Source organism: Carassius auratus, chromosome 7 (assembly GCF_003368295.1).
Source record: "Carassius auratus strain Wakin chromosome 7, ASM336829v1, whole genome shotgun sequence".
NCBI classification, from domain to species: Eukaryota; Metazoa; Chordata; class Actinopteri; order Cypriniformes; family Cyprinidae; genus Carassius; species Carassius auratus.
Genome location: NC_039249.1, coordinates 24,695,110 through 24,709,874, shown reverse-complemented (window position 1 = coordinate 24,709,874; position 14,765 = coordinate 24,695,110). Strand labels below are relative to the sequence as shown.

At 39.6% G+C, this 14,765-nt stretch overlaps 1 protein-coding gene across 5 annotated transcripts in view; it reads right to left on the bottom strand.

The window, feature by feature from the left end:
• LOC113106301 (transcription factor 12-like) overlaps positions 1–14,765 on the bottom strand; it is a 113,438-nt gene that overhangs the window by 39,544 nt on the left and 59,129 nt on the right. For all 5 annotated transcript variants that reach the window (XM_026268061.1, XM_026268060.1, XM_026268062.1 and 2 more), the window contains exon 6: positions 4,122–4,183. In XM_026268061.1, coding sequence (XP_026123846.1) covers positions 4,122–4,183 — 62 coding nt within the window. The remainder of the gene's footprint in view (positions 1–4,121; positions 4,184–14,765) is intronic.

Sequence of the window (14,765 nt, the reverse complement as noted above, 5' to 3'; positions counted from 1 at the left end):
CGCGATGCAAAAGCAAGACAGGGAAGCGCCGGGGTCAGATGAATGACTGATAGAATACTAATTTAACATTCGGTAGAGAGTGATTTTAGGGGGATTTGCTGTGGTTTATTACAGTGATGTGAAATTAGTCAAATCCTATTTAAAGATTACATTCAGAGAACTAGTGGTTCCATGAAACACAAGGGGATTAGTGAGATCTTAGTTGAATTAAATTTAGAGTTAATAAGAAATGTACGTTTTCCTGAAGCAAAACTTGTATGACGCCAGGCTGTTGCTAGTAGAAAAAATAAAATACATAAATAAATAAAAAGAGGCCAAGCTCTAGTCATATTCAGGTTTCTAGATAAGACGTGGGTATATATATATATATATATATATATATATAAATCATCTTCCAAGTTAAAATGGTAAGTCTGATCTCTTAGAAAAGTAATAATACACCCCTCGCCAACAAGCTACATGATTTGAGGTATCATTCACATCATTTCAGGATGAGTTACACAGCGATGTTTAATACTTGGGGGGTTTGGGCTGTGTTCAAATCCCTAACACTGAGTACAAGCGATCACAGCGGCGATATACTGACAAAAGCTCTGTTCATTCCTCTCCAGGGTACGGATGTTTACGTGTGAACACGGCCGTGTGTTAGCAGGTGAGAGGAAAATGACTGCCCTCGGTGGTTTAGCCTTTAAAACAAGTACTCCGCTTACACCACAGTCCGGTCAATCTTGGGGATACTGAGAAGTAGTGTTCATCATAAGAACACTCGACAGAATCACAGGGGCTTTTGAGCCCGCTCACATCTGAACAATCATCTTCCTGAGTGAAATGTCAGGCAGATTGGTGGAGATAATAGCAGTCATCTGTCAACCGCATCCTGCCGCAACAATCAGAATAATCCTCCACACGGGGGACGGGAGCAAAGCTTACCTACAGCTCTCTACCGCTTGCCTCTTATCGCTTCTGTATTTTCACATTTCTCATGTTTGGATCATGGCATTTCATGCTACAAGGTTAAAGATTGCAACAGAAGGGTAGCCTTTAGTCAGATGTTGTCAAACATATTGCGAAACAACAGAGAGCAACAAAAGAATAAACAAGCATTTTAGAATTTATAATGTAAAAAAATTAACTGACAAATAAAACTTATCTTTCATGCAGAGATATACATGTGTATTGCTACACTGGTCAAGCATTTTGGTTTTGATTTACTAAAAAGGCTCATAAGAATCGTTTGATCTGACTTTACTGGTACCATTGAATGGTTTTTATTCACTTATTACAGTTTATTAGAGTCATGTGTTTAGGAATCAAACTACACTGCGTTGTGAGATTCTGATTCATTTGCCTCTTAAATGGATGATTCACCCAAAAATGAAATGATTCTATGATTGTGGAACACAAAAGAAGATATTTTGAAGAATAATGGTAACTAAACAGATTAGGACTGATAACATTTATTTTAATTGCATGGACAAAAACAAAACACCACACATTTTTTGTTTTGTGTTATGCAGATGAATAAAGGTTCGGGACAACACGAAGTGAAGAATATTTTCATTTTTTTGTGTTATTTTGTTCAGGTATCTGACTATAGTAATGAATGGTTCAGATTCAAACACAATTGACCTTTTAAGGCATATTGCTCATGGAATTTAACTACATTGTTTACACTGTAACCAGGGTCCTTTGTTTGGGAATCAAGCAAAACTGTTTGTGCTGTTTATTTCTGGTTCACTATGAAGAACTGATTTGTAAAAGTCATTAGTTCGGTAGTTGGCGGCGTTGTACAATTTTAATTTACAAAACAAAACAAAAAAAACCTGGTTCATAACCGTTCGGGAATCTGACTACATTGTCTGTGAAGTATGTTTCATGCAGGAAACACAGAGTATTGTTGTATGTTGTTTGGTTCACATCAGACAAAGAATGCACTTGCAAGAATTGTTCTCCCTTCCCAAGCCTATGTGAAATCCACTGTTTTTGTTGCTGAATAACTTGCCAGTAAAAGAAAGCAGCCAATGAGATGCTTGGCAGGCAGAGATACAGGGACACAGCTGGCTGAGACAGTTTGAATATTTAACTCAATAAAAGGTGCACAGTTCCACATCAGGTTCAAATGATGCAATAATGCCTTGCTGAGGGAGAGGTTTAGCCTGCAAATGATGACAAACCTCATAAAAAGACGGGCTGTTTGGCTTTGTGGAAATCCTGTAACCGCTTCCCATCACTGCCACACACTTGATAGATTACTAGTGCAGATATTTCCATTCTTGGCACTTGCTGAACAAATAGGGCCTTTTATTAGGTTCCGCAATGTGCATTGCTCAATTTTCGAAGCAGACTGGGTTATTAGGCGCCCGATTCGCGTATTAAAAACACTGCTTCTCCGATAATCTCTGCACCTGATAGTCATCTGTTTATATGCACAGCAGACGCGGTGGCCGTATTAACACGCGGGGTTCAGAATATTAATGCAGCCACCCTGCAGCCCGCATTCTTCCCACATTCGCTCAGGAACCGAACGGCTTTTTCGCTCTTCCTGTTTTTCTTCAGTGACTAGACAAACTGAGTCTCTGCCAGGCTCTGATCTGTGCAGCTGCAGGCCAGCATAAATTCCCCAGTTCCCACACAAAATGTCTGAACTGGCATTCCCTTTCAGAAAGCTCTTTTATGAATGAGCGAACGCGCCGGAGAGCCTGCCGTGTTTTCATTCGTTCTGACTAGCGCCATTCACTGCTCGCAAACCGCACGCCGCTTTTAAAGGTGCGTTTGTTAGTTTCTCCTCTCCTGAGATGGGCGCTGGGCTCAGAGGGCGAGGTTATTAAAGGGTCGTCCGGGTCGAGGGCTGTGCTGACCTCACACTTAAGCTGGAGAGGTAGCCTTCTTCTAATATCGTCTCTTAGTCATGGCATTAAATTTAATCTTAAAGCTAAGACCCTGCATGCCCACTCAATCTGTCTGCTAATAACCGTAAGGTAAAGAACTAATATGCAATGCAATATTACTGAACTAGAATGGAAAAGAGTTTATTTCTTGGTTTCCCTGCACTCATTATCATAAGGTTGGAGAGGGAGCGTACAAAACGTAAACAGAGCAAAAGTGCAAGCAACAGGCAATTTAAAAAAAAAATCTGGAGGGAAAAAAGGGTGGGGGGTCTCCAAGTATACTCTCTGACTGACTGACGTCAACCGTGTCAGAGAGAATGAGCAGACAGGAGAGCGAGAGAGCGGGAGAGCGAGAGCTCACACAATCCTGTCTTTGTCTGGAACATCTGTGTGGCTGAGGGAGGGGAGCAGGGCCGGGCTCTGTGACCCCGCTTTAATGGAAGTGCTGAAAGTCATGTTTCTGTGTGCTGAAGGCCTGCTCCCTACACATAAACACTCCTTCTAAATCACACATTAAATGCTATTAAAAAGCATTCATACTGAAAGCATTCAGACATCACAAAACACTCTTTCAGCATCATCTGATGTGGAAAAACTGATCAGAAACTATAAACAGTTCCCACTGCTTTTCTGCAATTTCCCAGACTTTTTGATGACTCTTCTCAGTTGTGATTATCAAATGATTTTAGGCACCACTTTATTTTTGGTTACAAATAGTCCATGTATTACAGTTGGTATCACAAAAAAATAGAATACACTACTTTCAAAAGATTGATATATATATATATATATATATATTTTTTTTTTTTTGCAAGGACAGATTTATCTAATCAAATGTAACGGTAAAATTTCAAATAAAACCTGTTCTCTTTAGAATGATTTTCTGAAGGATCATGTGACACTGAAAACCAGAGTAGGAAAATGAATAAATTATATTTGACAATATATTAAAATAGAAAACATTTTGTTCCACAAAAAAAAAAAACATCCCAAACATTAGTTTACAGCTCAGCTTGACTAAAAAAAAAAATAGTATATTCACTACAGTTATTCCCAAGACTGTTTATGATTTGAGGTGGGACTTGTATACAGAATTGAGCCATGTGTTGGAGTATTTGGCACGTTCACTTTTCAGCACTCTGGTAGTTGTGATGAATCAGGGGCTAAGTGAGATTCACACAAAAGCAAAACTATGTAAAAACATAATAATAACAGTAAAGTTGTGGTTGTTACCTGGCATCCAGAGACGCCTGGCTCTCTTCCATAACCAGAGAATGGAGGCCTCTCAGACTTGCCTATAGATAAACAAAGAGACAAACAATCAGAACAGCACCATACACATTAACCATATAAACATTAATCATGTGAAAAACAGGGGGATTTCAAGGAAGGCAAACAATAACTGCCAAAACTCACACATTCCGTGTGAGTTCTGGCAGATGAAGGCTGCGGAAGGTCAGAAGGAATTGATTTATATTTCATATTACATCAGTAATGTGTAATTTATTTCCGTGTGTACTTTTTCTAGCTGTCCATCAGACAGTAAACTACAGGGTCAGATGAGTCTCAGTCGACGATACTAATCCATCTCCATCCTTTTCCTGTCGCAGAAACAGCCTGTGAGCTTGCAAGGGGCGAATAAAAAGTGCACAGCGCGCAGCCGTATGAATCATGCACTTCACAATATCTAAACTCAGCAGTTCCAAGCTCTCGGCGAGAAAAAAACTGGAGACTCCTAAAGGAAAATGATAAACAACTCTAAAAACATCATATATTATACTTGTCAGACTTTCAAACATTTGAACAAACACAGCAGTGAAGCTAAATTCTGTTTACTTCAGGGAAAAGGTAAATATTTGCGTAACTTCAATTGCGTTAAGTATTTGCGCTACACCTTCTGCGTTCAGGTTCGGTTCTGCTGCGCTCAGGTGCACGAGGCCACGTGTCTGCGAGCGTGCGAGTTTCTGAGACGCAGTCGTAATCAGGTACAGTGGTTTAACTGAAAACGCTGCTTCCCCTGTGGTGTAAACTGATCTCAATAGACGTGATATAACATTTAGATTTGCGCTCCTGCAAAGGAAGAGGGAGTATAGTTGTGGGTAAACTATTGCGCTCCCTCCCCCTTAGTCACCACAAAGGAATAAAACATCTGTCTTTCAGCGACTTTAAAGGTTAGGAGGCTTTTTTCCCCTCATCCTGACTTCCTGGGCTGCTACTCGGCTAGGTTTAGGTTTCTGAGTTTGTGGCGCACACAGGCAGCCTTTCCTCTACAGATGCACTCGTGTCCAGCATTGAAATATTCATTTACAGCATGTGTTTTGTCACACACTCTCTGTCCACGCTGAATAATTTATAAGACCGCGTTGTTGTTTTAGATCCTGGCAGAGCTGGAAGCGCTACTCATGAAAAACATCCTCCCTCGGTCTGGGTCTCTCGGATGCAGCGAGCAGTTGCACGCATGGCTTGGCAAGCTCTCGTGCAGCGTAACACAGCCATGCGCTGTAAACATGGCGAGGGACCTTAACGCGATCAGCGCCGTAACCTCAGCCACTAAGGAGGAGTCCCAGAGGATCTGAACGGTAAACATGCGTTTAACTGTCTAGCGTGCCAGAGTGAACGGCCGAACAAAGAGATGAACCTATTCACCTGACTGCACACATACACCCACATATTCAGAGTCAGAAATTATGACACATGCATTAATGAGTTTTAATTGTTCCAATGACATCTTTACAATCACCCACATATAAAGCTAAAATAAGAACTCATTTAATTAGTGAGAAAAGTTATTATTTATTTATTTTTTCATTTGGGGGAATAAATTACAACTATATTGGACTATATAAATCTATCTATCTATCATAGTTATTGTTACATTAAAAAATTATAAATATAAATTATACATACCAAATAAATTATATTTCAGTATTATTTTTATTATTATTATTTGTAACTAATTCTAACTCATTTATTTTTCTTTTTAAATCACTATATATAACATTCTAAAATAATGAATTAAAAATAAATCGGTAATAAAGAAATATATGGTGGGGGGGGGGGTGATTTTTTTTATTTTTAAGAAAAAGACATGTAGGAGAAGCAGATGAACAAAAATAAACCTAAAAAAGGAACCGGATGAGGGGAACAGAAAAATTAAGAATGACTCTGAGAGAGCTGTGGAGGAAGAGGAGACCCATGGGGGCCTGATATTCAGAGAGAAAGCGAGAGAAAGAGAGCGAGCGGTGGAAAATTATTGGGCGTGCGTTCAAAACACAGAGGGTTCCAAAAGCTGAAAGCATCCAAAGGCGAAGAAAGGCAAAGCGAGGGGTGGGGGGAGAAAAAGTCTCTCGGAATGTTAAAAATCAACAATGTAAGACAGCTCTTCCACTGCTATAGCAATTTGTTTAAGTGTTACTGGCGAGTGTTTGTGCCAAGCAGGCTGCTGGCTGTGGCGCTGATGTTTGAGGAAGCAGTGCCAGCTAGCGCAGCTGTGAGGCCACTGCCCCCACCATCCACACCCTCACACCCTCACACACACACACACACACACACACACACACCTTCCTCTCCTTTCCTCTCCTCTCTCAGCCAAGACACTCTCTGAGACAGAGAGACAGAGAGAGAGAGAGAGAGAGAGAGAGAGAGAGAGAGAGTTCAGAGAATATGCGAGACAGCAGGTGAAAGGAGAGTGTGTGAGTGTGAGAGGAAGTGACAGTGAGTACATGTGTGAGAAGGGGTCACTAGGGGGAATCTCTCTAGAAATGAACTTCAAGAAGTGGGCGTTGAGGCTGCCGATTAGCCACGTCCTCAAGCCCCTCTCTCCTCCTTTTATCTCATCACACCATCCTCCTCCTCCTCTTAGCTGGAGCAATGACAGACGGATGAAGGGGGGTTGGCCTGATCAATAAGCCTCACTGCTTCTCCTGGCCTCCCCTCTCTCCTCGCCTACCCCTGCACCGCGACACATCATACATTATAGAAGCAGGATCTGACTGCGGATGATGAATGTCCCGGCCTCGCCGGCCTTTAGGGGAAGGGCTGACGCGGGGGATGGCGGCACCACCAGCACACGGGGAAGCGCGGAGGTTAGCCACCGTGCTATAGGTTATCAATGCCCCTGCTGACTCACAGCTAATGAGCGTTCTAGTCACACAATCTATCAAACAGGTGACTGGGGAGCCGAAGATGTTTACAGGGAATGGCCGCAACAGAAGGAAACCGATGAGGTTATGAAGTTTGACGAGAAAAGGCTATGCCAGGAAAACCATGGGATCACTGAAGATTGAAGACTAGTCATGTAGAGATGGTTAATGTCTGGGGTTGTAGCAGGGATAATCGGGATCAGGACTGCTGCAGCTAGCAGTCTGCTCATTTACATAGACGTTTGGAGGACTAGGAGAGCTGGAGCATGTGACCTTGTCAGTCAGCAGGGGAGCGTTAACGGCCCCTCCAACTCCACAACAAACAAATGTAAATGGCTCTATATCGGTAACATATTGGTTACCAGGCTATATGGGAGATATTTTTTATTTACTGAGTTACTGGATATATGCAACTTATTTTTTTACATAAGTGTGGGTGTGGTCTTTTGTAACTTGAACGTGCAAGGTTTCCGGTCTCATTCGCCTCCAGTTATTTTAGCTGTATAAAAACAGTTTGTTATGCTGCTTGTTTTTTTAAATCATTATTTTAAATTATTATTATCATCATAAAGACTTTGGTTTGTAGTGCAAATAGTTTTACCTTTTACTGTTCTTTGCACCTATATAGCAGCTAATGAACTGGAAGATGGGCACATTCACAGAAAACAGCCTACTTTCCCCTTACAAAATAAAAGTAGATATTTAATTGTGCATCGTCATTTCCCGTTCTTACATTTCCTTTGCTGTCATTTAATGCATCTTTAAAAACGAATAATTTAATAACACTGTTAAAATACAATTGTCAGCAAATCTTAAAATGAATATCTGTTTTTCCTATTGTACATTTTGATGTTGTAATGCTTAAATTTACATGCAATATTTTAAATACTTCCTTATTTTATGAGCTATTTATCAGTTATCGGCTATAACATGATTTTATTTTGGTTCTTTACTACAATCAACGCAACCTGCAAAGCACTTGGCAAAAACGTTTTGATTTCTGTCATTGTATTCACCTTGATGTCATTCCAATCCTGTTTGAATGTTCTTTTGAGGAATACAAAATAATACATTATTTCTGGTTTAACACAAGGATTAAACATATTCAAAATATCATGTGTTCCATGATTATTTTTGGGTGAGCTATCCCCTTAAGGGAGTTTCACGTTGATTTGGGTTTTGCTTCTAATGAAACAGTGAGAAATGTCAGAGGCACTTGTTTCACTGATCACACCTCTACCATTTTTAAACCGTGAGTGCAACAGACTCTGCCAGTAAAGAGTGGCAAGAAATTTAACAACAGCAGTCAGTAGCTATGAAATGCTCTACAGTTGTCGAGATGTTTTGAGTTGGTAAGTGAACAGCTGGCTTAACAGTTGCAGCTCGTGTAGGCCAATCAAGACACTAGGCACAGACTAGTCCTGACACCAATATGTCATTAAATAACGCACTCAAGTAGAGAAAAGCACTTTCCCTGAAATTCTCTCCCTGTTCATGATTCTGACGCCCATGAGCATTTAAAGATTACAGAATCTGTCAAAAGAAAGGAGGTTCAAGCTAATAATCAGACATTTTGAGATCATCAAAACCAAGGAAACAATATACACAGCAAAAAGAAAAAAAAAACGTCTTTAGTTATGAGCACGTCTTCTGTTGGCTATCTCTCACCACAGGCCTGTGTTGTCGCAACAGAACTCTTAAAACATCTTCATATCAGCCCTCCTTGATTTGTGCCGAGTAGAAAGAAAGAAAATAAAGCAATAATCTTCTGCGGCATTGCCCCGGCAATGCTTGTCAGCAACAGTGATTTTCACCCTGTCTCTCAGGGGAAAACAGGGGCTGTACTGGAGGAGTGATGGATGGAAGCGAAAATGAATTCATCAATCTCCCCACGAGGAACTGGGAGAAGCAACAAGGAGACATCCAGGTGTTGACATGCGTGTCCGTGTGGTGTGCGCCTGGCATCACATTTGCTCATGCACACACACCTGTAGGCAGAGTACATGTTGCAGACCACAACATATCTCAAATATAGTAGCGTTACGACAGTGCAAATGATATTTAATGATTTCAGCAGTCATAGCCATATATCGATTATTAAACCTATGTGAAATCATTTTGTGAACTAAAAATTAAAATTAAAATTAAAATATATTTTCATTAGGGCTACCAAGTCAAATCATGATGAATCACAATCCATATAAAGGTTGTGTTTAAATATGTGTGTACGGTGTATATTTATATATATATATATATATATATATATATATATGTATAAATAATACACACAGATGCATGTACATATTTAACAAACATATGTCATAAATATTTACATTAATATATGATATTAATATATATACATACATACATATTAGTGATCGACCGATATTGGTTTTTTATAACCGATACCGATACCGATTATTTGTATGTTTATGTACCCGATAACCGATATGCAGAACCGATATTTATTTACTGTTATACTTCTGTTTCTGACAATTATTACAACACAAATGAGCTGAAAAAAACATTTTATTTATAACAATCACTCCCCCCTTGCATACAAAAAAAAAAAACATTATATTTATACACAAATAAATAGAGGGGTCTGAGTCCAAAAAATTTAAGCGCACTGTTACTAAGTGTCTTTGTTTTAAAATAAAAGCTTTGATGAGGTAAAAAAATAAAAACAGGTAAAAAAATAAAGCACAAAAATGATTCTAACATATTGGTGGGGGCGGGAGGGCTATTTAGGAGTGCATAGCTATTTACTCCCAGTTAAGCAGAACTAGGTTTTAGTGTAGGTTTTAGTGTAGCATTCTGCCCTGAAAGCCTGCTTCCTTCAAAAATGTCATGCAGTGGCCGTGCTTGAGGCTTCCTGATCATCAACCCAGTCAGGTGCTGAGCAATATGAACGAACTTTTTTTCCCGAGACTATATAAAGTTAAACAGCACTTGTCAGTTGGCATTTTATGATCTAGATTCAATCTAACGTTAGATCATGAAATGCCAACTGACAAAGTGCTGTTTGACTATAATTTAATCAACCGCGATCGCGCATGGAGATAATAAATAATTAATTTCCACAAAGCGGTATATGTAGCCTATATTTGTATTAGAGAAATAATTGTAATGTAGTAAATGATAATATAATCTAGGGTGTTTAAACAAGATAATCTTGTCAAAAGTTTCATTAAGTGGCATTGCTTGAGGCTTCCTGATCAACCCAGTCAGGTGCTGAGCAATATGAACGAACTTTTTTTCCCGAGACTATATAAAGTTAAACAGCACTTGTCAGTTGGCATTTTATGATCTAAATTTAATCTAACGTTAAATCATGAAATGCCAACTGACAAAGTGCTGTTTGACTATAACTTAATCAACCGCGATCGCGCATGGAGATAATAAATAATTAATTTCCACAAAGCGGTAGGCTATATTTATATGTGTATTAGCGAAATAATTGTTATGTAGTAAATGATAATATAATCTAGGGTGTTTAAACAAGATAATCTTGTCAAAAGTTTCATTCAGTCGCCGTGCTTAAGCCTCCAGATCATCCGTCAGTTGCTAAGCAATATGAACAAACTTTCTCTTCTAGACTAATGGTGAGCAAATACAACAGATAGAGAATTAAATTCAACGCTTTTATTTTCAACATGCACTCATTCTTGTCTGTTTTATTTAATTCATGTAAAGATACGTCTTTATTGGGGCAGGACATGATGAATTACACTACGTGACTCAATGAGTTCGTCTCAATTGTTTAGAAACAAGCTGCATAAATTAACTATATCAGGAATTTATGTCTCAGATCTCATTTGTGCATGTCTGTTATGTTAAATAAAGTTGATTAATTAAAGCAAACCAAGTAGAACATATATTTACCTGTGCACTGAGTTGTTGTTGACTGATCTCCTCAGACACCCGGGCTGCAATGGCGGAAATCTCAAAACGGCCACAAGATGGCGCCGTAAATCGGCGAATCCGATATTACAAAACCGATACCCGATTATGGAAAAATGCTTAAATATCGGGAAAAATATCGGTAAACAGATACATCGGTCGATCACTAATACATATATGTATAAATATACACAGTACAAACATATTACGTAAACATACTTTTGTGGATGCGATTAACTGCGATTAATCTATTTACGTAACTAAAATAGTGCTGTTGCCTGGCAAAATATCAGATTTTCACTATATAATTTCTGTCACAATTATCATATGAAACCTTTTGAGTTTCTGAGCAGTATGATGTCGTACTGCTCAGGCCCCTCCCATGACTGCTGACGGACTGCCCATATTAGCATATCTCTGCCTTCAGCCTGTTCACTGTTTTCTCCATGCTCTTAAGCAGATTTCTCGTAAGCATTGCACTGAATGCAGGTGTTCGGTAGTTGGATGAGACATGAGAGCCACTGAGAGCCACCAAATATACAAAAATCAAAAGAGAGGGGTGGGGTGAGCAGTAGCTCATTATCATTTAAAGAGACATGCACTGAAATCTGTGAAAAGAGCTGTTTTGACAAGCTAAAAAGCATGTTGTTTTACATGACCTGTCAGGAAGTCTAACCAACGTATACTTTAGACTAGGGACACATTTTTTTAGGAATTGAGGAATATTCCAAATGTTAGAATTAGGCCTTCTGACAATATGCTGGTGACTACAGTAAAGAGGAAAGAAAGATCGGTGCATGATTAACCGCTCACGTGTGACACGCTCTGTGAAGGACCATACAAACTGTATAGCGCTAGGCGTCATTCACACAGAATGTGCCTTTGTGTTGACAAAGATGCGACACGGGCAGTGGAATAGGTGAAACATGCAAGAAGATGGGAGTGAACTTTTCTTAACTTGAGCGCAGTTTTTTTTGAATGCCGTTTCATGGATGAGACACTGCAAGAGACGTGAGAGCTACAGTCAACCACATCAATGTTTACACAGAAAAAAAACAATAGAGAAGCAGCACAATCAAATTAAAAAAGCCTCTAAAGAACTACTACTGTATGTCTGATATTTCATGTTTGCATCATGGTGACAGGCTGAAAGCTTCTGTTGTTTTTAAAGAACATTTATAGTTAATAAAAGTCTACTGGTGTTATACCTTCAGTCATTTTGAATTTGAATGACCTTACTTTTGAGATTTTCCGAAAGAATTTTCCTCTTATTATTTCTGAACACAATATGTATAAGACAAGTTTGCACAATATGTAGTTGTAGTTTTTTGCATCTTTTCTGCAAAGATATTTACCAAGTGATTTGTTTAACATTTACATCATATTGACAACTTCATGTGTGCTGCACTTGGAACAGAATTATCTTTAACCAGAGGATTAATAAAGAAAAAGTAGCGTGAATAATGTTTTAGTTAAATTTTGTGGTTGACTAGTTAAAATCATTTAAAAAATTTTTTTAAATTGGTCAAACTTAAAAAAAAAAAGTCGCCCAGTCCTACTGTAGACGTATCATGAAGAGCCTATAAAGAATCATAACAACTTGTGGAAAATGGGCATTTGATGTCCCCTTTAAACTTTAAAACCTTTACGATACATCTGCATATAATGCACAGTGATAACACAAGTCTTTGCAAAAAATCACAACTAAAGAAACAACCCTTCACTTTATAACAAAAGCATGAAAGTGCATGATTATTTTTCTATTTACTAGCCCACCAACCAAAAGATCTGAATTCTAAAATATTAATTTACAGTTTTGCAGCTTTTGACAGAAGTCTGCAAATCAGTATGTTTTAACACCACTTTGAATACAGCAGCCCAGAGATTTGTTTAACAGTCAGTGGAGTATGTAAATACCATTGATGCACTTTCACAAGTGCCAACACAAAAGAGGGGTGCATTGAGTCCTGTCGAGGGGGTTAATAAGGGATGTATAAATAGGCAGACAATATTAAATATTGAGATTACATGGAACAATTAAAATGTGACCATGTAGAAAGGCTCCTGGGGTGGCTCCCTATTGATCAGAGCTCTGCCAGGCAAGACCAGAGCTCTTGTTTTGATACTCAGATAGGTACAGATCTGAGCATCTCAAGGGATCAATTGGAAAGCGCAGCCACAAAAACAGCCAATTAGTAGCCACACTCCACAGCCTCCCTCTCTTTATCCCTCTCTACTCTCTCTTTCTCTCATTCTAGTAAATTCCGAGGGCCTCGCTGAATTGTTTTTTTTTTCTCCACACAAACCCAGATGCGTATACATACACACGACAAGGAGCTCGATCCTTTGTAGCGGGTAACACCAAATGCAAATGAACCTCTCATGCCCTTCGTCCCTCAGAATCCACCCGTGTTCCCTCGTCTGAATGTCATGTTCTGGAGTTCTAGAACCCCGGTGTAATTCATTATCCCTGTCAAGTTAATGTGCCGTGTTGAGCCATATGGCGAGGCTAACACACGCAATAAAGGAAATTCCTTCAACTTGTTATAATCAGCACATTGGGCTTTCCAAATACTGACATGAACAGCTTTATTGTGTTTGCTGCATTTTCTCTTAAAATTCTTGAGAAAAACAGGAAAGCGGGCAGGAAAGCGGAGCGGGGGACTGGGGCTAAACTTGGAGGCCAACAAAAGGAGGGAGGGAGGGAGAGGTAAAGAAAAAGAAAGCTCTACAGCTGTCTAAAGTTTGTGTCGGCAAGAACCTTGAGCTATCAGTGCAGAGTCCTGAACGCTCGATGCCCACACACGAACACAAGCAAACACTCACAGACATAACAATGCCAAACAAAGCCACACACCCACTCGCTCACTGGCTCTGTGGCTTTTAAAATGGATCCTTTTGTTTCCTCGTTTGGAGTGTTTGTGTATCTCGCCATTGTTTTCGAGGCTTTTGATGTTTGACAATCGCCAAGGACGGGGCCCGAATCCAAAGGTCCCCTCCCGCCCTCTCCATGCCCTCCTTCGCACGATCCCAGCCGAGCAGGTAGGAAGGGGGTGGAGGGGTCTGTTCTTTGAGGGGCACAATCTCAAACACGCGCTACCCCTGAGCTCAGCATCAGTTTCTGTTAATTACAGTCTTGTCAGCAGTGGCATTATTCAAACAGCTCGCGCAAATGTTAATGAGCTCTTATTTGCATATTTATTTTTTTCTTTGTTGAAATGTCATTGATTATTATGTTCTACGATGATGAATGCCTCTGCTGATGCACTCTGATATGTAATTAGTCATTAGATGGAATGAATAGATCAATTAAAAGGAGGGAGCGAGGACAGGATTGAGGACGAATCAGAAAAAAGATTGAAGAGGATTATGGGAGTGGAGAACGAGATTGTCATGTTAAGGTGAGTCATGAGCGTTTCTCATTGGTGGAGGATGTGTCCTGGTGTCTCCCAAGTTACACCTGGGGTCTTTAACCTTTTTCAGGCCCGGGAAGCCATTGGTGCAAAGTCAGAGCAGTGGCCCCCCATTAAATGCTGTATAAAACTGAAAATAGGCCTAGCATTCAATAACAATATACATAGTTTGAAAAGAATATCATTATTGATAATAAATCAAGTACATATTTTTTTCAATTTTACTCAACATGGGGCCCTATTTTAACGATCTGAAACGCAAGTGTCAAAGCGCAAAGCACAAGTAACTTTGTGGGCGGGTCTCGGCGCTGTTGCTATTTTCCCGGCGGGATAAATGGCTCTTGCGCCCGGCGCAAATCTAAAGTGGGTTGGTCTGAAGTAGCTTCATTATTCATAGGTGTGGTTTGGGCGTAACGTGA